The 25,115-nt window shown below is 37.5% G+C and overlaps 1 protein-coding gene across 1 annotated transcript; it reads right to left on the reverse strand.

Annotated features, from left to right (window-relative positions):
- Positions 1-315: 315 nt before the first annotated feature.
- Positions 316-24,852, reverse strand: LOC108604944 (transcriptional regulator ovo). The gene is made up of 6 exons (XM_033294479.1): positions 24,453-24,852; positions 3,675-6,595; positions 2,874-3,107; positions 2,816-2,832; positions 2,397-2,775; positions 316-1,109 (listed from the first exon to the last, which is right to left on the reverse strand). Exons 1-6 carry the CDS (start codon positions 24,841-24,843, stop codon positions 924-926), a joined length of 4,128 nt encoding a protein of 1,375 aa, XP_033150370.1. The 5' UTR covers positions 24,844-24,852; the 3' UTR covers positions 316-923.
- Positions 24,853-25,115: the final 263 nt, after the last annotated feature.

The raw sequence follows: 25,115 nt of genomic DNA on the forward strand, positions 1-25,115 counted from the left end.
AAATTCATACTTCATGGTTGCGCCTTAAAAATTAATAAATTAATATACGTGTGTGGGTTTGCGCTTTGACTTCATTTATGAACAGCATTTAGTTTTTCTTTTTTTTTTGTTGTAGTTGAAAACTAAACAAACTAACTTAATAATAGTTTTAGTAATTGTAACTTTTCTGCGCTTTATGCTTTTCTTTCTTTTTTTTTTTGTTTATGCCTCTTTACAATGTGTTTTGTGATTATGTCTTCTCGATTTTCTCATTCATTTTTATAATAAATACATACAATGCGTTTTTTGTAACTTAAATTAAATATTTTGTTGTGTTTTTGTGCTTAAGTTTAGTTTATAAAAAATGTGTATGTTGTTTTGTAAATAAATGCAAAGTTTGCAGCTTGTTCATAGTTTGCTAAGTGCAATTTCAAAACTAGAAAAAATATATAACTATATATATATGTGTGTTTTTTTGTGGCTTTCATCAAATGTTTTTTTTTTCTTGCTTGTAGCATTTAAAACTAATATTAAGCTTAATTAATTTATGTAGTAGCAGCGTTTGCCTTAAACTTTGACTAACAAAAAATTTAACTTCTTCAAATTTTGTTTGCACAGCAAAGTTTTGAATTTTGTTGTCGTTTTATGTTTGAGCTACACTAAAATATTAAACTTGTTGACTTAAGCCTAATATACATGTCTGTATGCGTATATATATATAAGATATATGTGAACTATACATGTACAAAACATAATCTCTGCAATTTTCGTGGGGCAGTTTTCATAAAACTTTTCAGTGTCACACGTTGAACAGCTTTAAGTTTACATTAATATAAAAAAAAATAAGTGTTTAATTAGTTAGTTAGTGTGTGTGTGTGTTTTTTCAGTTAGTTGTGAGCTTAATTGTAGGCAACTATTAACTATTTATTTAGTTAGCTATTAGTTTAGTTATGCACCGGCATGGGCAGCTGGCCGAGCAAATTGTTGGCGAACTGCGAGTTGGTGAACTTGAAGTGACGCTTATCGTAGAACTTGAGCAGCGCCGGTGAAAATGGATGATTGTCCTTCAGATGTAGATAGTGTACCTCAGGCTCGCAGGTGGTGTGGCCGCATTCTTCGCAGACATACATCTATAGGAAAAGGAAAATAGAGAAAATTGATTAGTCAAGCATTTAAAAATTAAAAGTGCAGCTAACATTTATATTAACTGCTATAAAGTGAATACAATAGCTAAAGTGCAGCTAACATTTATCGATAGTATCGATAAACATATTTGAAATTAACTGCTATAAGGCTATACAAAATATTTTACAAGCTAACCATTCAAATTGCATAATAAACTTAATTTAAATAAATATTTGAGCTATACATTAACAAAATGCTTTTTATATAAATTAAATAGCAGTCTTCGCATTAAAGCTAAATCAGCTTTGTGACTTAGCTAACAATAATTAGTTACATTTGCTTGCATTTTAATTAAGTTTGTTTAAGAACTGATTAATTCGCTAATTTGTCACAATTTCTTTTACCTTGGATTAATTTTTAATGAAATTAATAAAGCAGAAGTATAAAAATGAAAAATAATTGCATTGACCTGTATAGATTTTTGGTCTTTTGGGCAGACTATAATAAAATATAGACTGCTGATTTTATAGATCTTTAATATGTCGCCTTAGATTAATTTTGAAACCAAATTAATAATGCAGAAGTATAAAAATTAAAAATAATTGCAGAGAAATTTGACCATTGAGTGTGTCTGACTCAGTTTTTTGGATTTTTGAGTGGCCTATAATAAAATATAGACTGCTGATCTTATAGAGCTTGAATATGTCGTATATCATTGCAATTTCTTTTGCCTTGGATTAATTTTTAATTGAATTATTAATGCAGAAGTATAAAAATTAAAAAATAAATGCATTGACTTGTATAGAAATTTGAACATTGAGCGAGTCTGATTCAGTTTTTTGGTCTTTTGAGTAGCCTATAATAAAATATAGACTGCTGATCTTATAGAGCTTTAATATGTCGTATATCATTGCAATTTCTTTTGCCTTGGATTCATTTTTAATGAAATTAATAAAGCAGAAGTATAGAAATTTGAGCATTGAGCGAATCTGATTCAGTTTTTTGGTCTCTTGAGTAGCCTATACGCGCCTATAATAAAATATAGACTGAAATATAGATAGAAGATTTTATAGATCTTTAATATGTCGTTTAATTGCAATTTATTTTGCCTTGGATTAATTATGAAATGAAAGAAGAATGAAAATGAAAAATAATTGCAAAGAAATTGGAGCATTGAGCGAGTCTGACTCAGGTTTTTGCTCATATGATTATAATAAAATATAGACTGCTGATCTGCTAGCGCTAACTTATATAGAATTCCATAAATTGCTTTTGCTTTTCAGGGTACGCACCTTAGCACGTCGCTCCTTGTACGCATACGCATGTTGGACACTGTGAACCTTTTGGCAATGGGACTCCAGGGAGCAGCGCTGGGTGAAGCTCTTCTCGCAGAGATTACATTTGTAGGGACGGACGCCGGTGTGGGTGCGCGTGTGGCGCTTCAGATCGAAGGTGTCGTTGAAGCCCTTGCCACAGAAGGTGCAAAGGTAGCGCTTGATGTCCGAGTGGCATTTCATGTGGCGATTGAGCAGACGCTGCAGGCTAAAGGATTTCATGCAGACGCGGCAGACGAACTTGTTGTTGGCATCTTCGGCGCCGCTGTTGTTGCAAAGTGTGTCGCCTTGATTGCTGCTGTTGCTGCTGGCGCTGCTGCTGCTGCGATGATTGCTGCTGCTGCTGTGATTGTTGTTGTTGCTGTTGTGATGGTGGCTGCTGCTGTTGCTGCTGCTGTTGTTGTTGTGATGTGCGCTGAGCGCATGATGCGCAGCTTGCTGCAAAGTTTGATGTTGCTGCTGCAGTGGCGATTGCTGTTGCGGCGAATGTTGTTGCTGCTGCGCATGTTGTTGCTGCTGCTGCTGGCCATGCTTGAGATCATCAATGCAATCCAAATTGCGTATGCGATGGTGATGATGACCGCCATGCGCATTTTCAACAGCCAAAGGATTCTTAATGCCGTGTCCACCATTAACAAACTCCAGCTGCAGATCCGCTGGTAAGCCCAACTATATAAAAAATAATAATAATTAATATAAAGCATAAGCCAAGCTAAAAACATAGACTAAAAAACAACAAACACAAAGCACAAGACGAGAACGACGACGACGACGACGTTAAACAAAAGCTACACTCGATATGAGTTGCTATAACGAGTGCACACTGTACTGGCTACTGGCTGCACTGGCTACTCTTACCCGCCGCTGCAGCATCTTGCTGTCTTGGAAAACAGAAACCGTTGGCGACAGCGGCAACAGTCCGGCCGCTGTTGCTGCCGCCGAACTCGCAAGCGAGCGCAACGTGGCGCGATGCACTTGACGCTGCACTGGCTGCTCAGCCGTTGGCTTCACTGTAGACACAAGTGTAACAATATCAGTGCCCATTGCCGCTGCCTTGGAGCGCACACAGCGCTTGCTGTTGCTACCATTGCTGCTGCTGCTGTTGTTGCTGCTGTTAATGTTGTTGTTGCTGCTGCTTAGCAGCAAATATGTGGGCTGCACTGTTGTCGTCGTTGTTGTAGTTGTTGCTGCTGCATCGCTTATCTTAATGCTACTCAGTGTGAAAACAGAACTTACGCTTTGGATGAGCGGCTTGGTATCGAGCAGCGCTGCTGCTGCGGCGGCTGCTGAGTTGGCGTCCAGTAGATTGGAGCTGCTGCTGCTGCTGCTGGACATGGGACGCAGCGCAGCAACAGCGGCGGCTGCAGCTGCAGCAGCTGCTGCTGCTGTTGTTGGCGACGGCAGCGACAGATTGCTGTTGTCGTTGCCATGCTGCAGCTGCTGATGATGTTGCTGGTGCTGATGCTGCTGCTGTTGATGTTGATGATGCTGTTGCTGCTGATGATGATGCGCATGTTGTTGCTGATAATGATGTTGCTGCTGCGCATGATGTTGCTGCTGCTGCTGCTGTGGAGCATACAAGTTGTGCTGCTGATAGGCATGTTGCTGCTGCTGTTGTTGCTGCTGCTGCTGCTGATGCGCATGCTGCTGCTGCAACAGCTGCTGCTGCTGTGTAAGCAAATTTGATTGCTGATGATAGTTGCCGCTGTTATTGTTGTTGTTGCTGTTGTGCTGCAGCTGCAGCAAGTTGCGCGTGGCATGTTGATACGAAGGCGGCGGCTGTTGCAAGTGCTGCTGCTGCACATGTTGCTGCAAGTGTTGCTGCTGCTGCTGCTGATTGTTGCTGTAGCCATGACTGTTGTTGCTGCTGCTGTTGCGCTGCATATTGTTGGTTAGCTGCGTCAACAGATTCTCATGCAGCGCATCCAGCTGCGACGCATGCGCCGGCGCATCCGAATCCGGCGTCAACGACGGCGTCGACACCAACTCAAAGTCCTGACGATGCTGCGGCGAGTTGGTCGAATTGTCATCATCATCAACGCAGCTGCGCTGCAAAAACGAACTGAGATCAACGGCATCCGACAGCTGCTCCAGCAGATGATCCGTCTGTGAGCTGAGCATCAGCGTCGCCGTAAACTGCAGCGGATCAACGACGCCGGCAGCAACGCCAGCCGCATTGTTGCATTGATTGTTGCCGTTGTTGTTGTTGCCGTTGCCGCCGCTGCCATTGGCATGGCCATGGCCATGTGCATTGCTTGCCAAATCGGACATCATTGCATCCTCATAGGCGCTGGCATTGAAGCCGCCGCCGGCATTGGCTGCTGCTGCTGCATTGCCCATGGTCGCTTGTATAATATTCTGGGCAAAGGTGCCGATATCGATTTTGGCCTCGTCGTACTCAATGTCCGGCTCGTCTTTCAGTATAATGCCGTAGGCTGAGGGATTGCCGCCGTAAAATGGATGTCCCAATGTTGTTGTTGGATTCGCAGCATTCGCAATTGAATTATGGAATTTGGAATTGGAATGAAGTTCATTATAATTAACATTGCCGAGACCTTGGGCAAAGTTCAAAAGATTATTACCGTCAAGTCCAGCAGCACCGTTACCACTACCAACACCACCACCACCACCTACTCCTCCTCCCACACCGTTGCTGCAATTATTATTGTTGCTGCCGCTGCCGCTGCCAGCGCCGCTGCTGTAATGCTGCTGACCACCGCCAGACATAATGTAAGCCGCTGCTGCAGCGTTTTGTATAAGAAAATTTGAATTGCCGTTGAGTAGCGGCTGCGTCGGCGTCGTTGCTGTTGCCGTCGACTGCGCGTCGCCGGCGCTTTGGCCGCTCTTTAGGCTCTCGTAAAATGGCGGCAATGCGCCAGTGGGCGGTGAGTTGGGTCCGTAATTGCCGCGTCCGTCGCGACCGCCGCCCATGCCACCGCCGCCGGCACCGCTACCAAAGCTACCGCCGCTGCTGCTGCCGCCGCCGCCGCTGCTACCGCTATCACCTCCCGCTGCGCCGCCGCCGCTGCTGCTGCCGCCGTTTGCGGAGTTCTGTGCGCCGCCGTTAAATCCGGCGTTAGCTTGAAAACTCTGTCCGCTGCTCGAGCTGCGTCCGTGACCCGCTGCTGCAGCTAAAATTCCAGGCAAACTGCGCACCAGGCGCGGATTCAGTTGCAGCACACGCGCTGCCAAATAGCTGCTGCGTCGACGCGCTTCGCGTATGCGTCGCGCTCGCTGCAAGCGTCGCGCGTTCAGCTCCTCGTCGCTGTCGGCGCGCTTGGGCACGTGGTAATCGATTGGCTCCTGCTGTTCGGGTCCTAGCTGCTGATAGAGCAGCTCGCGTTCGCGCTCAAGCTCAAGTGCGCGCAGTGACTGCGACTGCGACGCCGATGCCGACTGTGACTGCGACTGCAGTTGCTCTTGCGCTGTTTGCGGCGGCGCTTGGGGTGCGCGCTGTATAACGCTGCAGCGCACTGCTGGCGCTGGTAGGCGTGGCGGAGGCGGACTGGGACGCTCGGCGGCAGTGGGTGGAGTGCTGCGCATGCGCAGCGACAATGGCTGCTCAACGGGCACTAACGGTTTCTCGTCCACAATCAATTTGCAGCCATCATCGGAGTCATCGTCATCGCTATCGCTGCTGCTGCTGCTGCTGTTGTTGTTGCTGTTGCTGCTGCTGCAGTTGCTGTTATTAATATCCAAAGGATACTCTTTGCGTTGGGCCTGCGTTAAAACAACGCCAGCGCCGTAATAACGCGGCTTTGGCAGCTCAATGCCAACGTCAACGTCAGCTTCAGGCTCAGGCTCAGGCTCAGCGTCGGCTTCAGGCGCAGCCTCTGCCTCAGCTTCGATCTCGCTTTCGGCTGCGGCGACTGCAGCAGGCGCTGACGACGACGACGACGGCGGCTGCTTTGGGCTTTGTGCGTTTTCTTTTGGTATGCTGCTTGCTCTGGCTGTTTCTGTTTCTCTTTCTGCTATTGCTGCTGTGGTTGTTGTTGCTGTTAACGAATGCTCGTTGCAGTCTTTAATAGAATCTGTTGCGGGGCTGTTACTGTTACTGTTGTTGTTGTTGGTGGTGGGTGTGGTGGAGGTGGAGTTGGAGTTTGAACTGGCGCTTAGGCGCTGCAATACTTCTGCTGCTGTTAGGCAGTTTGTATTATCTGCAAAAAAAAAAAATTAAAAAATCAAATTAGTTTAATGCGCTTCAACAGTTAAACAATAAACTGTTCAATTAATTGTAAATTTTAAGCTGTAAATTTGCATATTTCAATCACAAACGAAACCGAAATTTGTAGCGTGTGAAAAAAAAATATGAGAAAAGAATTATGACGCGCTTAACTGCAAATTTCGAAGAGACCGTGCAAACGCGACGACGAACTTTTGTTAACTGTAACCGCATCCTACTTTGCATGCTCATCCTTTACATTTCAAATGCGCACACATGCGCATATTGCACATGTATGTGTGATCGTATGTATGCGCTAATCGAGTGATCTATTTTGTGCTTTTGTTTCAGCTTTTCGTTTGCTGCATTTTTTGTCTCAAATTATATTTTCAAATACAAAGCATAACATTTTTAATTGCATATTTATTTATTGCATATAGCAGCTAAAATAATAATATGTTTAATAATATATATTATTTGATTGTGCATACATGTGTGTGTTTATGTATGCATATTTTCATATGCTTGGCATTCATAACTGTAACTAGGCGCGCGCGCTCTCTTAAACGCGCTCTCGCTCCCTTTCTCGCTCTGTTCTTAAGTCAATTTGCTAGAAACATCGCGCGCCACATTTTTTTGGCAGTTGAGTATTGAAAACACAAGAGCAAGCAAATGCACGCATACATGCATAAATTCTAACATATACACTTAAATAATTTGCGCACGCGTGTGTAATCGAAGTGCAATTTAAAAAAGCATTAAATTAATTAAGACACAAACTAATAAGGCAAAAACGTCGTTGCAAGTGCGAGGCGTGTGTGAGTGTGTGTGTGTGTGCGCGCGCGAAAAAAAACCGCTGCTAACGTCGCGGTCGCAGTTGCGTCGCAGTCGCAAACAAAACGGGCAAAGACAAGGTTAGACAACAAAAAAACAAGTCTTGGCTGTAAATCAAATTAAAGCAAGTGCAGTAAATAATAGCAACAACAACAAATAGACAGCCTCATTCCCATTGCAATGGCAATCAAGTTGATTGCACACACACACATAGACACACACAAACGTTTGCTGCTTTAATTGTAGCTGTGTGTGTGTGCTTACATTCAAGCGATCAAGATCAAGGCTTTTTGCAATGTTTTTTTCTTTGTTAGCTGCAGTGGCTGGCATTTGTCAATGAACAAGTTTATATGCGTAGGCGTTGTTGTTGTTGCTGGCGTCGCCGCCACCACCACTAGCCCTTCATAAATGATTTACACGTGTTTGTACGTGTATTGCCTAATGCTATGCAAAGTGCGCAGAATAATTACAAGCATATGATAACACACATGTGTGTGTGTGTATAATTTCAAATGCGCCTAGCTGTTGTTGGTCATGGCCACACATACAAATGTACAGCGCGTCGACTGCGCAGTTTACTTATTCTAGTTGTCGCAATTTTAGCAGCGCGCACCTGTGAGCTCTCATTTAACAGACGCTGTTAGCCTTGATGTTATGTTTAGTGTGGCTAACATAAACGTTTAGCATATTTGCTGTTATGCTACAGTTCTAATTGCATTTTAATATGCGCGCAAACCAATTCGAATTGAGTGCACAATGTTGTTTTTGCCATTTATTTATTAATGAGTTAATGTTAATTGCCACGGGCACGCCCACAAGCGCCCACAAGTGCGCAAGCCGCGCCGCGCCGCGTTTTAATGTTAAATAGTGTTAAAGTAGTGCAAGTGTAAAGTGAAGTGTAATTGTTAAAAAAACACTAAGGTCAAGGCGTCATATAAAATGCGGTTTAATTGCAAACAAAATACAGGTATGTGCACATATGAGGAAATTAACAACAAATGCAGTTTATGACAAACAACAATAACAACAAAAGCGTTGACCTCTCTCTGCTTAGTATTCTAAGCTAAGCTAAGTGCGACTGTATGTGTGTGTGTGACTCTTAAAACTGTTTCATTTAGTTTTCATGTTGTTTGCTTTGTAGCTTCATTCATCATTTACGCTTTTGCGTTTTGAACGCAAAGCAAGTTCAATGCTCGTTTTATCCTTTACAATAATTTGATTTACATGTTTTGCTTTAATTTCGTTACTTTTTTGCGTTACGCACACATTTTTTTTTTTTGTTTTTGCGTGTGCTTGAACTTTTAAAATATGCTTTGTGCTCTCAATTCTTGCGCTCTCGCGCTCTCTCGCTCTTTGCTTTGCGCACTGATCTAGCGCTAAATGCGTCTTAAGCAAAAGATGTACATATGTATATGTATGTGTATATGTAGCTGTATGCGTGCGTATGTTAATGTGCATAACAAAAGCGTCAAAGCTGTTGTTGTCTAGAATTTGTAATAGTTGCGCCTTCGCTTTTTTTCAATTTGCTTTGCCGCTCTGCTCTTTGCAGCAAAGGGCATATCAATATGTAATTGCATTATGTTATGTTAACATAATGTAATGCAAGCTAACATAAGCGTTTTGATTTTAATTCTGATTGCAGTGTTAGCACTTGCTGTTAATTTACATTTGCTGTTAAGAGTATTTGAGCTGCGGTGTTAATTTTTGCTTTTGGATGTGCCGCTATATTTTTTTTCTATACATTGTATGCGGGCGTTAAAAAAATCTATTTGAGCTACAGCTTTTTGTATAGCATATGCTATTGCTATTGTCAATAGGCCAATTCCAAACGCATTCTCTAGCACGCTGTGTGTATTTTGAATTCTTAACATGCACGCCGCTGCTGCTGCTGTTCAGCCGCTGCTCACGCCGCCGCCACCGCAAACGAAACGCCTTTGGGCCTCTCTGTTTGAGCTGCCAACAGCCAATCAACCAAGCTGGCAGTTAAAGCAGCATCGACTAAGCTTTTGTTATTATTTTTTGTTGTTGTTGCCATTGCAAATGCTGAGCACGTCAGGCGGCAACGGAGCAAAGTTTAGTGTCGTCAAGCAAGCAGCGCTGCCCATAAGTACATAAATTACACACACATAAACGTGTGTGTGTGTGTATAAGAGAATTTTTAAAATTTTAGCATTTTTTGTAAATAAAAATCATAAATAAATAATAATAAGTTTGTGCTAATTAAATAAAATAACAATACAGCACATAAACAAAAAGTAAAAGCATAAAAAATATAAAAATTAAACATGTTGCTGCAATTAGCAGCGCAACTGTTAGCTACTTAACATAGCGCTGTTAACGCAACTGCAGCAGCAGCAGCAGCAGCTTGACCCTGACCGCAAAGCCAACAGTTCGTGTATAAACGTTTAAGTTGACATTTTAACTAAGTAGCAATAAATACATATATGTGCATAAATATTAAAACATGAACACACCCCAAACAACAAAAAGAAGAAGCAAAAAAACACCCACTGCTTGCTGGTAATTAAATAGAGCATGAAAAAAGCACAAAAATGTTGACAAATACTCAAAAGCGTGTGTATAAGAAAGAGATAGAGATATATATATTGTAGCCTGGGTAGGGCAAATATATAGTGTCAGCGATTAGCTGACAGCTAATCAATTTTGAATGTCTGCTTGCTGCTTTATTCGTTTTTTTGCGTTTGTGCCTTTGATCGGTTTTGCTGTTGATCAAATGACAAGTGCATTTTTTTTTTCGTTTTCAAATGTGTGCAAATTTTGTTACGTTCTGGCCACCTTTTGTTTATGCGGCGGCAGATGCGCGACCCTTGTCAATGATTTGACCAAAAAAAAATAAGGCAAGTGGTAGTAGATAGAAGTCAGCAACTGTGGAGCTTCCTGTTGGCCGCCAAATTGATGAATGCATCCGTTTGAAATGGATAAAGGAAGTTTGCAACAGTCTAACAGGTGCTTTTAAATTTTTTTTCGGGAGTAGCCTCACGGGCTTCTGACCAAATGACCTAATGCGAGTGAAGAGAGAGAGAGAGAGAGTTCCAAATGTTGGCCAACTGTCTGCGACACACACACATATATATAACAGGGTATAGCGCACTTAGTTGCATATACAAATTAAAATTTAAGCAGCAATTGAATTTTATTTATCAAAACTTTTTTTTTAGTTTAAGCTTATGCTATCTATTTAGCTTATGTTTGAAATTTTAAGTGCTTTAAATCAAAGCAACATCATGCTCTTTAGCCTTTTGCATTTACAGGGTATATACAAATTATGTAGTGTCGTCGTCTTGGCCGCGCTTAAACAGCGCCCCTATTTTATATATTTTTTTTTTGCAATTCTAATGCACGCACCTTAAGCCTTTATCCTTTTTCTCAAACTCAATGGTTAGCTTCTTCGGTTTCTAACTGCTGCAGGGCAGTCTATAAATTTATTGCCTAAGCGTTTAAATGAATTTGTCTCTAACGCCCCAAACACGACGACGCTCAAGTTTCGGCTGCAGGTAATTTTTTTTTTTTGGGGCAGCTGTTGAAAGTTCGATTTCTAAGGGCGCAGGCAAGCTAAAAAGTAGGCTGTGCCAAGGTCTTTATTAGCACACACACACACGCACACACACACATGCATAAACTATAGTTTATTGTTGTTCATTGTTGCGTTCTCAGGTTTCCAGGGCGCAAACTTTAAAATGCATTAAGTGCCATGCAATTAAGTTTATCGATGCGCTAAAATCAGCCAAGTCAACTTTAATCTTGTTTTTTTTTTCTTTCTTTCGCTCTCTTTGGGTTTTACTTTTTTTGTTGTTCATTTTTTTGTGCCAAATTATATATTATAAATGCCGACGCGTTACTTTTTGGCAAGTTTATAATTTAGTTTGACGCGTCGACTGTGCAAACCACACAAATTAGTTAAGTTAGTTGCATGTTGAGTTGCTCGCTCAAGTTCGTTGCCTAAGTCTTCTATGCATATATGCAATTTTAACATTAACCCCGTTAAATTTAAATTGAATGACACAGCAGCCTTCTCTGACTGCCAGACAGACAGCCTCTTGCATTTAAGAGCTGCTCTCGGCTCTCTCAGCTGCGTAACCTTACTTTACAAATTGCTAACTGTGGCCACAACGACGACGACGGCGACGACAACGTCGCGTTCAAGGTCAAAACTGCAGCAGCCAAGCGCGCAAAAATTTTGCAGCCCAGCTACAGTGCAGACAAGTTAAAAATATAAGCAATAAATTAATATAGTAATTTAATTTGATGCGCAGCAAGTTAAAAAGCTATATAAAAAATAATAAATAAAAGACAACTAATATTTCCAAGCAGCAGCAATTTAAAAAAACATAAAAAATATATAAGCAAAAATGAATATTTTTATTAAATTTGTGCTTTTATTTGCAACAATAAAAATATAAAAAAATTATACATAAATAAAAGCCACGTATTAATATTGTTTATATATTTTAATATATTTTTTGTATATCTAGCAGCAAGCTAAACACCATTCTTATTAAATTTGTTATTTTAGCAACAATAAAAAAATATAAAAAAAAGATATGCATGTAAAAGCCACAAATTAATATTGTTAAAATATTTTGTTATATTTTTTAATATTTGCTTGCTGCTTATTTATATTTTTATTTAATTTGTTTAAGTATTTACAAGCAGCAAGTTAAAAAACCATTAAAAATATATATAAGCAAAAATAAATATTTATTTGCAAGCAGAAACAATAAAAAAATATCAAAAAAATATATGCGTCAAATAAATATTGTTTAAATATTTTTCATATATATTTTTATTAAATTTGTTATTTTAGCAACAATAAAAAAATATAAAAAAATTATATGCATATATTAACTACAAATTAATATTGTTAAAATATTTTGTTATTTTTTAATATTTTCTTGCTGCTATATATACATATAATTTGTATTGCTTTTATTATTATTTTTTAATTGTTTTGTGTGGCTTGCTTAGGCAGACTTTACTGTACTACCATGTGCTATGACTTAATGTAAATATTGTCATCATCTCTAAAGCTCTAACGAGCAAACATACAAATGCCATAAAGACCAAGAGATTGAAACGATATAAAAAGAGTGCGAGCGAGATAGCGCTAGCGAGTTTGAAATAGTTGTATATATGGCCTCAGTTAGATTAAAAGCGCGTCTTAAATTGCAAACCACACACACACACACACAAACACACACAGATACACACATGCAAACAGTTAGCAGCATAGACAACATGTGTGCAGCTGCTAATTACAGTTGTTGCTTAGTTTGATTTGTTGCTTTATATATAAATGTAATTTTTTTTTTTTTTTTTTTTTGTTCTTGCGGTATTAATGTCAATGTTAACCTTGCTCTGTTTCATTTAGCTCGTTAACTTGTTTACATTGTATGTGTGGCTGGCCGGCCTTTAATTTCAAATTTGTAAACTAAGTTCAGCACAAAATGCTTAAATGCAAGTGTGTATGTGTGTGTTTTAAAATTGTTTAATGCATTTCCGTTAAGCACATTTTCTTGCTATTTGCGCTGTTGTTGTTTTTTCAAGCTAAACAATGGCGCACGAATGGCAAAACGTAAATGAGTTTGTCAACATATTTCTAATTCGACACGCTTTGAGCTGACCAATACACACACACACACCAACACACACAAGCGCGCGTCTAACGCTTTTAGAATGAATATATTATATGCGTTGACCTAAATTTTTGCCAAACAAACAACGCAAACTAATAATAACCATTGCAATTGTGCAGTGTGTGTGTGTGTGTCTATGTGTGTGTATGTGTGTGTTGCACAAAGAAGCATGCTAAATAGCTACTAAAACACAATTGCAACTGCCACTGGCAACTGGCAAACAAAACTTTTTTTTTTTTTTTTCAAATGAGACGACAAAATTGGCAAAACTGACTAATGCATATGTTTGCTTGTGTGTATGTGTGTGTGTGTGTATAGCTGGGCCCCTGACTGATTGAATGAGGTTTAATGACAATATGTCTACATTGAAGGCTATAGTCAAACACACGCCCGCCCCCGCCCACTTGCAACTTGTGCTAATTGCAAGCTCAAACACTTGAGCTATTACTACTATATATACTATAATATATAATTATATGCATATGGCATGTATATAAAAAAAACATTTTACATAAAAATAATAAAAAAAATGCTACAATAATTTTTTGTTTAATTTAAGCGTTTAATTTAAACATTTTTGCGAATTTGAGTTTCATTTGCATTTTTTGGCAGCTTATAAAAATCTAAAAAAAAGAGTTTCCAACAAAAAAGCGAAAAATATAATTTTTTGCAGTGTAATTTATGCAAATGCTTTTAACCATTAGAAATATTGCAAAAAAATAAATAAATTTGCATTAAATAAATGTTTGTTTATTTATTAAATATTTTTATATAATAAAAAAAATAACAAAAAAAGCTAAAACTTTTAGCGTTAGCTTCAACAATAAATTTAATAATATTTGCATATTTGAGTTTAATTTAAAAAAAGCTAAAGCTAAATTTTAAAAAGAATTTGCACTTAAAAAAAAATATTATAAAACTGTTGGTAAAATGCAAAAAAAAAAATAGTTTTTTGCAGTGTAATATGCATTTCTAAAATACAAATGTGCTTGAAAGTTTTAAATTTATGTTTGCTGCTCTTTTATATAATTTATAAATTATATTCGCAACTCATTGCAGTTTTCTGCAAGTGTATAGCGCTCTATGCGTAGCTCAGCTTGACAATTGAACATTGCACATGCATCAGCGTCAATATGTTGCAACAAGTACGACCCTATAGAACTGCAGAGCGTTAGTTTAGCGTTTCTTTTTGTTTTTTTTTTTTGTCAGTTTGTGCTTCGTGCTTGGCTCATTAACATTTACAAGCGTAGCCCAGCGCGAGTCGATTGTCAGTCGCATGGCAACAACAAATCATTTAACGCAATTGCGTTAAAACTTTGCGCATTTCCAACATTAGTTGCCATTTTCATTTAGACGCGTCAGTGCGACAGTTCGACAGTTCGATAGTTTCAGTTTGTTGCACTTTTTTTTTTGTTCCAAGCGGCCTCGATCTCTTTTTGGTTGGCGCAGCTGTGTTTGGCTTTGGATGCGCTGCTGCTGCTGCTGCTAATTGAATATTTAGAATTGTAAAATTATTGCACAACACATTTTAATGTGAAATGTGTGTGTGTTTGGCAGCAAAGTTCAAATCCAGTTCAGAGAGTAGGTCAGCGAGCTATTTTTAATGCACTTGCCTAATTGTTAAGCAGGTTTGCTGCTCGCTCAGCTTGGAGCTTGGAGCTGGTTGACCTTCTCAACCGTTAAACAGGCAATGGCTGCAGCAGATGATTACAGCATCTCAGGCCATATATATATATGTGTCAATATATATGCAAAAATTAGCAGAATACAATAATGGCATGTTAATCAACATGAGAAATGTTGCTCATCGTTTTCATTTTTTATTGTTGTTCAATTTCGGTTGCCGCAATCGTTGACAATTTTCGCTGTAACTGTAAATTTTATATATAAGCGTTGCATTGCCGACCCTTTTGTTGGCCATATAGCTAGCAGCTATGACCCACATTTTAAATGCTGCACACACACACAGATATACACACACATACATGTGTAAATCAATGAAAAACAAGTTGAGCATCTTTAACAACAACTAAATGTTGTTTTAAGTAAAAACTCCCACTTACAACATTTTGCATATTAACCTTGCCAAACTGCGCTGCTCGCACTTTCGCGTCCCTCCTCTGCTGCGAGGCCGAATCGCGACGCTTGCGCCTCGCGCTTTCGTTCTATACTCACTATTTTGTTTACAAAATGCGAGCTGTCAACATTATATGCGTAAATAATTGCCTTTTGGTGGATCGTTGCTGCAATGATTTGCTAGGCTTTGCACTGTGGTTCTTTTTCTCTATATGGTTTATAGTTGCTGGTCTGAGCTTTCAGCTTTAAACACATGTAGAGCATGGACACCGAGTCGCCGCGCACAATCACTCGCGACGAACAACGATCTCAACAAAAGTTGCATCGCGAGAGCCTGCGCCGGTGTATGTGTTCTCGTAAGGTGACTTAGAGGCTACAGCTCCGAGCTCACTGCTGCTGCACTGCCTGCCTTGTTCCCTAGCCGCGCCCTTTGCTTCTAAGCTTGCGCGAACACTCGTGTAATCTAGCTAGAGTTTCGCATATATAGAAGTAACTTGCTCCTGCCCAATGCGCGGCTGCAGCTGCTATTCTCGTCCGGCGCGTTCACCATCGCGACTAGTTCACAAGGCGCGGCCTAAATGCCTTGGACAGACACCAGGTAGACTGCTGCTTTTTTTTTCCGCGAGGTTCAAATCTAATCATCAGCTGAATTAGATCACTAGAGCTGTCGTGTAAAGGTGCTACTGTTTGGTATTTGCCCGCCCGCGCGCCTCCGTTTGTCCATCATGATCATGCAGCACGGATCACTATGAATTTTTGAGGTCTTCTGGTGCGTAGATGGTCGTTGCGTTACACTGTATGCTTTACATCTTCTCCTTTTATTCTCACTAATATTAATTAAAGTTTTATAATAAGTGTAGCAGCTAATAATCATAAATCAAATTTTTCTTATATCTTTATTTATAATTCATATTCTAAATGCAAATACTCATTATCTGAGTAGAGTGAATATGTTAACGTGAGATTATTTATTAATTAATAATATTATATTAAGCTTCACTTTACTATTGCAAATTTCTTTATTTCTATGCCTAAATTTTGGTTTGTTTCAATTTTAAATTTAATTTTTTTTTTACTTAGCAATTTTTTCAATAGATTGTGACTTTATTTTTATATTTTGTTATATTATTTTTGTGTGTGATTTTAATTTATTTTAAATTTTTTAATTGCAACAATATGAATACATAGATTTTTTTATTTTTAATTTATCTTTATTATTATTTTTTTTATAAATTTTTAATTTATGTAATTAATTTTGTTTTATTTAGCAATTTTTTGCATAGATTTTATTAATTTTAAGTTTTATTTTAAATAATTTTTTTCTAGCAATTTTAATTTGTTTAATTTTTAATTTAAAACTTAAATAATTTGCTGCTGTATTTCTTAAACTTATATTTGTTATTTATTTTTTTTGCAATTTCACTTGTATTAGTTGCCATTGTAAACAAAAGACTTAGGCAACGAACTTGATATTGATATTGAAATTGTTGACATTACCAACATTGCGGCTGCCATTGTTATTGACACAAACAATTTTATGTGTATTTTGCTGCCTCTTTTTTTTTTGTTTGTTGGGTGTGGCATACAAAACAAAATACAAAAAAAAAAATGTCGAAAAATCAACTTTAATAAGAGAAAATGAAATAGAGTTGTGCAGATAAAGAAGCGTTAACCACAAGCGACATTTTTTTTTTTTTATATTGGCCACCTCTCTCTTTCACTTGGCCAACATATTTAACAAATATCATTTGACAGACAAAAATTGCCGTTTTATATGCAAATCGTGCAATGAACACAGAAATGTGAACAAAGCCAGTTGAACAAAATTTCACAAAAAAATTAAAATCATAGGTCAAATATATTGATCAATAAATGCCGCCAGGCACACACACACATGTGTAAAATTGCACAAGTTTGTGTTTTATTTTTAAAACAAAAGCTATAAAGTAAACAAAGCGTAACATTTGTTGCTGATTTGTAGGGAAAACTGTATATATTGAAATTAAATGATTTAAAAAAAAAACACAATGCGTTGCTAATGAAGGCAGCGCCGCTGACGCAGCAGCAGCAGCAGCAACTTGAGCTTGTCAACAGCTGCAGCTTTAGCTGCGGAGGCATCTGCAGTTTTATTATTGTTGTTGTTGTTGTTGTCAAGTGCATAACCAGTTCAGCCTGCAAGCAGTTGCAATGTTGTAATGCTTACAGTAAGAGAGTGAGACAGAGCGAGAGCGAGAGAGAGAGAGAGCGAGAGATGTGCTTGCGATCTAGCGAGTGCAGTTAAGTCGCTTTTGTTTGTCTCTATATATAAGTATATATAGCATGTGCAGCTACAAATTGTCAATGTTTTAGTCACACACACACACACACATGTGCTGAGGCTAGAGCGTAAGATTAACAGTGAGCTCGCTGGCGTGGCGCATTCATGCATTCAATTCATTCATTCATTCATTTAGTCAGTCACAAGTCAACCCTGACCTGAAAATCCACACTTAAATGCATATATGACACTAGTGTATGCATTATATACTAACACATATACATATATATGCATGCATGTGTGTGTGTGTGGGTGTAGTTGTTGTGCCTGCAACTGTTTTTATGCTTTTGTTTGTTTGTATGCCGCTTTATCTGTTTTAACTCTTTATCTCTCGCTAGCTGTGTGTGTGTGTATGTGAGTGTGTGTGTGTTTGATTATTGATATTGCGCTTAATTTGTTGTTGGCACATCAGCTGACATCAATTTGTCAGCCTATGCAAACAACTAACTTTAGTTTTCAATTTAAACAAAAACGGAAAATATATTTTATGCTTTATAAATGAGCTGCAAAATATTTAAGAGCAGCTTATATATTATATAGCATAATTATTTTATATTTTTTTTTCAATATTTGATTTTTTTTCTCAATATTTTGCCAATTCATTTTACAATATTAAAAATTAAAAGCAGCAAAATTTATACGAGCCTGCGCATTTGCTTATATATTTATTTAATTTTTTATATAATATTTTTGTTATTTGTTTTTTCTCTTAAATATTTTGCTATTGAATTTGAATTTATTTTCCAATTAATTTCAATATTAAAAATGCTCATATATGAGCTGCAGGCTTTTATATTTGTTTATTTTTTTTATATAATATTTTTTTTTTTTTATTAGAATTTTTTCTTAAATAATTTTTTTATATTTACTTTTTTTTATATAATACGTTTTTGCCATTTATTAGATTTTTTCTTTAATATTTTGCCATTTGGCTAACTATTGAATTTATTGTCAAACTCAATTAACTTTACAATATTAAAAAAATTCTGATTTGCTTATTATTATTAAGCATAATTATTTTATTTAATATTTTTTGATGACTTTTTCAACATTTTGCCATTTGACTAATTAATTTGCAATTTTAGAATATTTAAAAAAAATATTTGTTGCACTTGAAAATTTATTGTGTTATATTTTTTATAATTATATATTATTTAACATTTTTTTTAACTGCAATTTATTTAAACTTGTCTATTTTCATTTTCATTACAGCTCAGAGTTGAACTCAAGCCAGAGTGGGGTAAGTAAATTACAACATTTTACTATAAATAAATTGAATTGTTTATACTTGACATTGGCAACTCATTTGATGAGCGGAAACTATTTAACATATTGCAATAATAAATCATTTAAAACGAGCGCATAATTGCAATTCTTTAATAAATATAAATAAATATGCATGAGCAATTCACACACTTGAAATTGTTTAAACAAATGCATAGCTATTAACGCAGCTTCAGCTAATTGTTTACAAATGTTGCAAAGTGTTGCGTTTCATTCCATTTTGTTTCTTTTAGTAAGAGCGCTTAACTTATTTCAGTTTCATTTTGTGCCGCTTGCCAAAATTTCTTGCGGTTTTTGATATAAATTGTGAAATTCCGTTTAAAAATTTCACTGCAGCGCGCATGACTAAGACAACAATATATATATATATAGAGTATATAGTATATTGGTAGCATAGGGGCTACTAACAAAAAGTGAAGGCGGGTAAGAACCTGTGCACAAAATCAAATATATAATCAAATGCGATATTGAGATATGACAAAATGCTTAAAGTTGTGAATTGCAAAACTCGTTTTTGCGCGTTAAACAAAACAACAGTTAACTTTTTAACAACATTAACCAAAATGACAACAACAATGACAGCAATAATATTAATAATAACAAAAGGAAACAAGTTCTATTGTGCGTTTTTTTTAAACGTGTTTTAAAATTAAAATGTGACTGAAACAAAAACAAATGCAATCATTTGCTCTAACAAATATATATATAAACGAGTTTTTATAAAAATAATAAATACTATATATATGTGTGTGTGTGTGTGTAACTGAAATCAAACAATTTACAAGTTATTGACACTGAAAATTATGGCAAAGTTGACAAAGAAAATAAATATATAAAAATAAGACTAACGGTAAGCGCGTGAAAAATTTTATATTATAGAATATTGAAGCAGTTGTTTAATAGAATTTAGAAAAAAAAATGCATGCTCATGTTAAAACTGAAAGATGACTTAGGCCAGCACAGAGGCCAAAAGGGGCCGAGACACACACACACACAGACACACGCATGCACTAGACTGGGCTGGGCCACTGGACATGGTGTATATTTTTTTTTTGAACGTTGCTGCTCGTCAGAGGCTCTGAGGCGAGGCCTGCTGCTGCTGTTCGAGTCTCAGGTATTTGAGCTCCAAAGCAACTTTGGTTTTGCGTCTCGTCATCGCGCATACCAAACGCAGACAGAGAGTGAGAGAGTGAAGAAGCGACGGCGGCGGCGGCAGCGGCAGCGGCAGCGAAAAAAACAACTCGCTTCCTTTATTATTATTCTTTTATATATATATTGTATATATAACGTTGTGTGTGCTTGTTGCTTTTTCAGTTTGGTTCTTTTCAAATACACACACACACACACACACACACACACACATAAAAAAGTATTTTTATTCTTAAGCGCGCAACGCAGTCGAGCGCAGCACTTGAGACCAGTTTGGGTCTGGGGTCTCTTCTTTATATGTGTGTGTGTGTGTGTTGATTCAGTGCACAAATAAATCTCGGCTTTGAATTTTATCACAGTGTATGTGTGTGTGCAGGATTCTTGCCCTTTTCGCTTTTGGCTTTTGCTTCGTTTTTACTGATTGTCAAATCATCTTCTGTTTTTTTTTTTTTTCAATTCGCTTTTGCTGTTTTTGTTTGATTTCTGGCGTAAGCAAGACAACAGGCTCAGGCCATGTGGGCGAGCGTTAAAGGCGAGAGCGAGAGCGCGTTCTAGAGTAGACATAGACAGCCCTTAAACAGGTAGATACCAATACAATCACACACATACATACAAATGCATTGTTTGTCGCTGGGCAGGTAAAACTAACGCTGCAGACTCAGTGCACAACAACAAAGGCCGCAGATATAAAGCGATACTCAATTTTGGTTCCTTTTTGCTTGCTCGAAAATAAGAAAACCTTAAAAACAAATGACTTAGGCAACAAACTTGCAAGCAGTATCAAATAAGCAAAAATTAGCAGCAACTAAAATGTTATTAAATTAGTAAATTGCTCAAATTATTACAAATATTTTATATATATTTTATAAAGCAAACAATTTTTTCTATTTGCATTTAAATTTAAGCGCTCAAATTTTCTTACTTTTGCTTTTGTTGCTTGTAAAAATATTAAATAAATTGCAGAACCTTTGGCAACCTTTCGCTAACTTCCGAAGCTGCTGCGTATGTGTGTGTGTGTGTGTGTTGTAACAGCTGCTGAGGCACAAACTTTTGGGCAATTGCTGAGACGCTTTTGCTGCCGCTGCTGCTTCTAACAGCTGCGCGCATTTTTGGCCATTTGCATGGTTGGCAGTTATCAAGTGCTAAGTGGCGCAAGAAAGAGCAAACTAAACGCCCAAAATTATCGCAACGCGTTTATCAATGAATTTCCTTTTGGGCTGCCATACAAATTTATTGACTTTTACTTTGGGCGCCGCCACCGCGCGCAGTCGATCGCAGTCAAAAAAGAAATGAAAAGATGCCAAGCAAAAGATAAGCAAAGTTTTTTTTTTTTTTTTTCTTTGCCAAATTTGTACAGGAAGTTAGTCAGTTAGCTAGTTAATAGCAGCTGTTGTTGTTGTTTATGGCTTTGGAAGATTCTAGGAATTATTTTTCTTTTGGCAAGTAACGGAAAAGAAACAAGCAAATTTTTATATAAAAAATAAATAAATTGTATATGAGTTGGAATACAAAATGATATAAAAAAAATGTATAAAAAAAATGTTATTAAAAAAATTGTATAAAAAATGTATAAAAAATTGTGTAAAAAAAATGATATAACAAAAAGTATATAAAAAAATTATATAAAAAATATATTTGTGTTTAAAATGCGCACAAATATATTTTGGAATATTTTAAATTTTATAAAAGTGGAAATTTGAAGATTTTACAATAAAAATAAATAAGAGCAGTCAATAAATAATAGTTTAAAGTATAATATAAAAAATATTTATATTTATCTGCAATTTTATTTGCAATATTTTAAGCTGCAATTGCAATTGCTTGCGATCGGACTTGCATTTCATTTTTTTATACACCCTACTCTGCCACTATGTACACCCTAATGTGTCTATAGTTAGAGCCTTCTTTTGCTTGCAGCTCTTGTTGCTTAGCTTCGAGTACATTTTTCAGTTTAAAGTTTCTGTTCCATGTTGTGTGTTTAGCTTTGCTGCTCTTGTGGTCATCTACAGCTCTTGCTGTATGTGTGTGTGTGTGTGTGTGGCATGCCCTTGCCAAGAATCGTGTTTCTTCTTTACTGGTTCTACCACTTTTCGTGTTGTGGCTGCTGCCGTCGTCGTCGTCGTCGTCGCTGCCTTGACTTTGCTTTGGACAAATGGCAAAAACGCAGCCTCAACCTCAAGCAGCCCAAGCAGCAGCAACGCCCAAAGTCAAAGTCTTGGCGTTGCAAGAAAACGGCAAACTAGGGACCGCTAACTGCTCCCCGCTCTGCCCCCCCATAGCCAAAGCAATGCGCCAGCAATTCTTGTGCTAGGCTCTTGTGGCTGCTGCTGCTGCTACTTTTGCTAGCTACCTATCTTTGTTTGCTGCTGCTTCCACTTCCACTTGGTTGCTACATTTGTTTTCTACGCTTTTCTGCTGCTGCTGCTTGCCTTCTATGCTCTTGTGGCTTTGGCTGCTTGTTCTTCCTCTGCTGCTGCTGCTGCTTTCCGTTTGCTCTTTTAACTTGTACTTTTTTTTCTTCTTCTGCTGCTGCTGCTGCTGCTTGGCCAAAAGAGATTTGTGGCTAGGGTGCTGCAGCCACATTGTTATATAATTTAAGCATTGCCAACTTTAACTAACTTTATATTATGTGCCTATGTCTGTGTGTGTGCGCTCAAGTGTGCAAAGTTCTTGGCAACTAACCGCTATAGCGAAGCTCACTGAGTCAGACTTACATATATATGTATATACTTTATATATAAAACTCATTAAAGCAGCATGCAAGGCTCTGAGCTTTGAGCGCTCATCTAAGTGCGGCTATAAAATACTTAAATCTATATAAATGTAGTTAGTTTATAAACAAAAAGCTGTAGCTGTTAATTTATAAATTAAATGTATGAAAATATAAATCGCAGGATTTATAGTCTTGAGCTAATTTTAAATATAACAAAATAATTTTGTTAGTCGAACTTTGCATAAATCTATGAAAATCAACTAAAGCTGTATATGAAAAATTGCAATTTTAAATATTAGAAAATAATTTTGGTATAAATTCCTAAATTTAGACATAAAATATTTTAGTTTTGGCAGCTTAAAAGATTTGTGTTTAAATATTTTTAAAAATAAAGCAAAGATTTGTTTTTTGTCCACAGCATTTTTGTGCTACAGTTTGCTATATACAGTTATATACTACTATAATATAATGTACTATATGTTAAGTACTATATACAGTTGTTATATATTTTGAGTTGTTCCCAAGCCGCTGCCTTAATTTAAAATTTAATTTTTTCTGCCCTCGTGGTTCTAACTTTGCGCTTTAATTTGCAGCTATTCTCATGTTATTTATAACTTAACACACACACACACACATATACACACACGTTTTGCGTGTCTTTGTGTGTGTATTTCATAGAGCTGCGTGTGATTTGAGTTTGAGTTAAAGCTATGCTCGAACGACAAGCAATTTCCTATGCCGCAACCACTTCCACTTCACTTCACTGAAGCCCATGCCATAGCAGCTCGCTGGCTTTTTATTATACTTATGCCTAGATATATGTAATTATGCCGTTTTTTTTATAAGAACAAAAGACTTGGGCAACAAACTTGCGCGCAGTTCAAACAGCCAAAGCTATAGCTAAGAGCTTAGCGCTTCACTTTCTTTCAGCAAATTAATAAATTTCACGCAACGAAAGTTGAGTTTGAATTTATTGATGTAAATATTTTGTTTTCGTTGGCGTTCACGGTCAAGGGTGAAACGTGGTGCGACCGCCTGTTGCTTATAAAAGTTAGAAAAAAAAAAAATGCTTGTGACTTAATAAGCAGCTGCGAGAGCTACAAGTCGAAAGATTATATAAGCAACAAGAACTGATTCTTGCGGCTCGCAATTCAATGAAAGTGATTGATGTTGCCAAAGTTACGTTTTGTAGTCGAAGGGACGGACGGCTGCGTTTGCTTTTGCTTGTGTGTGTGGGTGTTAACGCTGCCTAATTTGTGTGCGTTGTTGTTGTAGTCTAGACTTTAGATAGCCATCGGCATTTTGGCTAAGAGATTTGTTAGCCTATTATATGGTCATAAGCATTTATTTGCCTGTCACTCATTGTTAGGCCACGAAAATGTAACAACAATAAATTAAACAAATGATTTCATAGCAAAGTTCTGAGAATTACCAACAAAACTAAAATTTATAAATAAATTTAGATATATATTTTATTTCTATGCTAACAAGCGCATTGCTTATATAACAGCAAATTAAAGCGCATTAATGTTTGTATTAATCAATGGCCTGAAAATTGAAAATCTAGAAATTCCAGCTACAGCCACAAAGGCGATTTAGATGCTATCAAAGTTTAAATAAACAAGCGCTATATCGATTTTCACTACATCAACAACAACAACACAAAAAAAGAATAAAATAAGAACAAGCAACAAAAAGTTTATTTGTTGTTGATAGCAGCAACTTTTGTCTTTTGGAGTTGACAACATTAATAATTCGTTTGTAGATTATGATCTTGATGAAAGAAAGTTTATAGCAAATCAAATAACTTAGGCAACAAACTTACCAATTTGAACTTGGCTTGACGACGACGCAGCAGTTGCAATTGCTGGTGCTGCTGCTGTTGTAGTCTCGACATTGGCATCCAGCAGCTCGAGGCTGTGACGCGTTTGTCCAAAATAATGACGTCGATGATGAAAACGTTTGCGTGCAGTTGGTGCTGCCTGCTGCTGCTGCTGCTGCTCGCCTTGACCCTGCGGCTCTGGTTGCGGCTCCGGCGTAGGCGTTGGCGGTGTTGTAGGCGTGGGCGTGGGCGTGGGCGCATTGCTGCGCGGACTTAGCGGCGGCACCAGACAACGCTCATCATCCTGCGCCTTATGCTGCAGCAAATTCTGCGACTCCAACAGTCGCTGCTGCTGCTGATGCAGACGATTTTTAATCAAAAAGATTTTCGGCATGTTTTACACTTTTACACTACACAACACACACACAATATATATATATATATATCATATATATAGATAATGCACACACACAGCAAACAAAACACTAATCCAAGTGCGTGTCTGTTTGTTTCACTGTGTGCGCGGCACAACAAAAATTTGTTTAGTACACAGTTAGTTTAGTCACTTAATTAATTTGTTTATGTTTTTGATTTTTGGATTTTTGTATGTTGCGTTTGAGCGCGGCTCAGTTTAATTTCTTATGCTTCTTCATTGCAAACACTTTG

The sequence above is a fragment of the Drosophila busckii genome, chromosome X (assembly GCF_011750605.1).
Source record: "Drosophila busckii strain San Diego stock center, stock number 13000-0081.31 chromosome X, ASM1175060v1, whole genome shotgun sequence".
Classification (NCBI taxonomy): Eukaryota; Metazoa; Arthropoda; class Insecta; order Diptera; family Drosophilidae; genus Drosophila; species Drosophila busckii.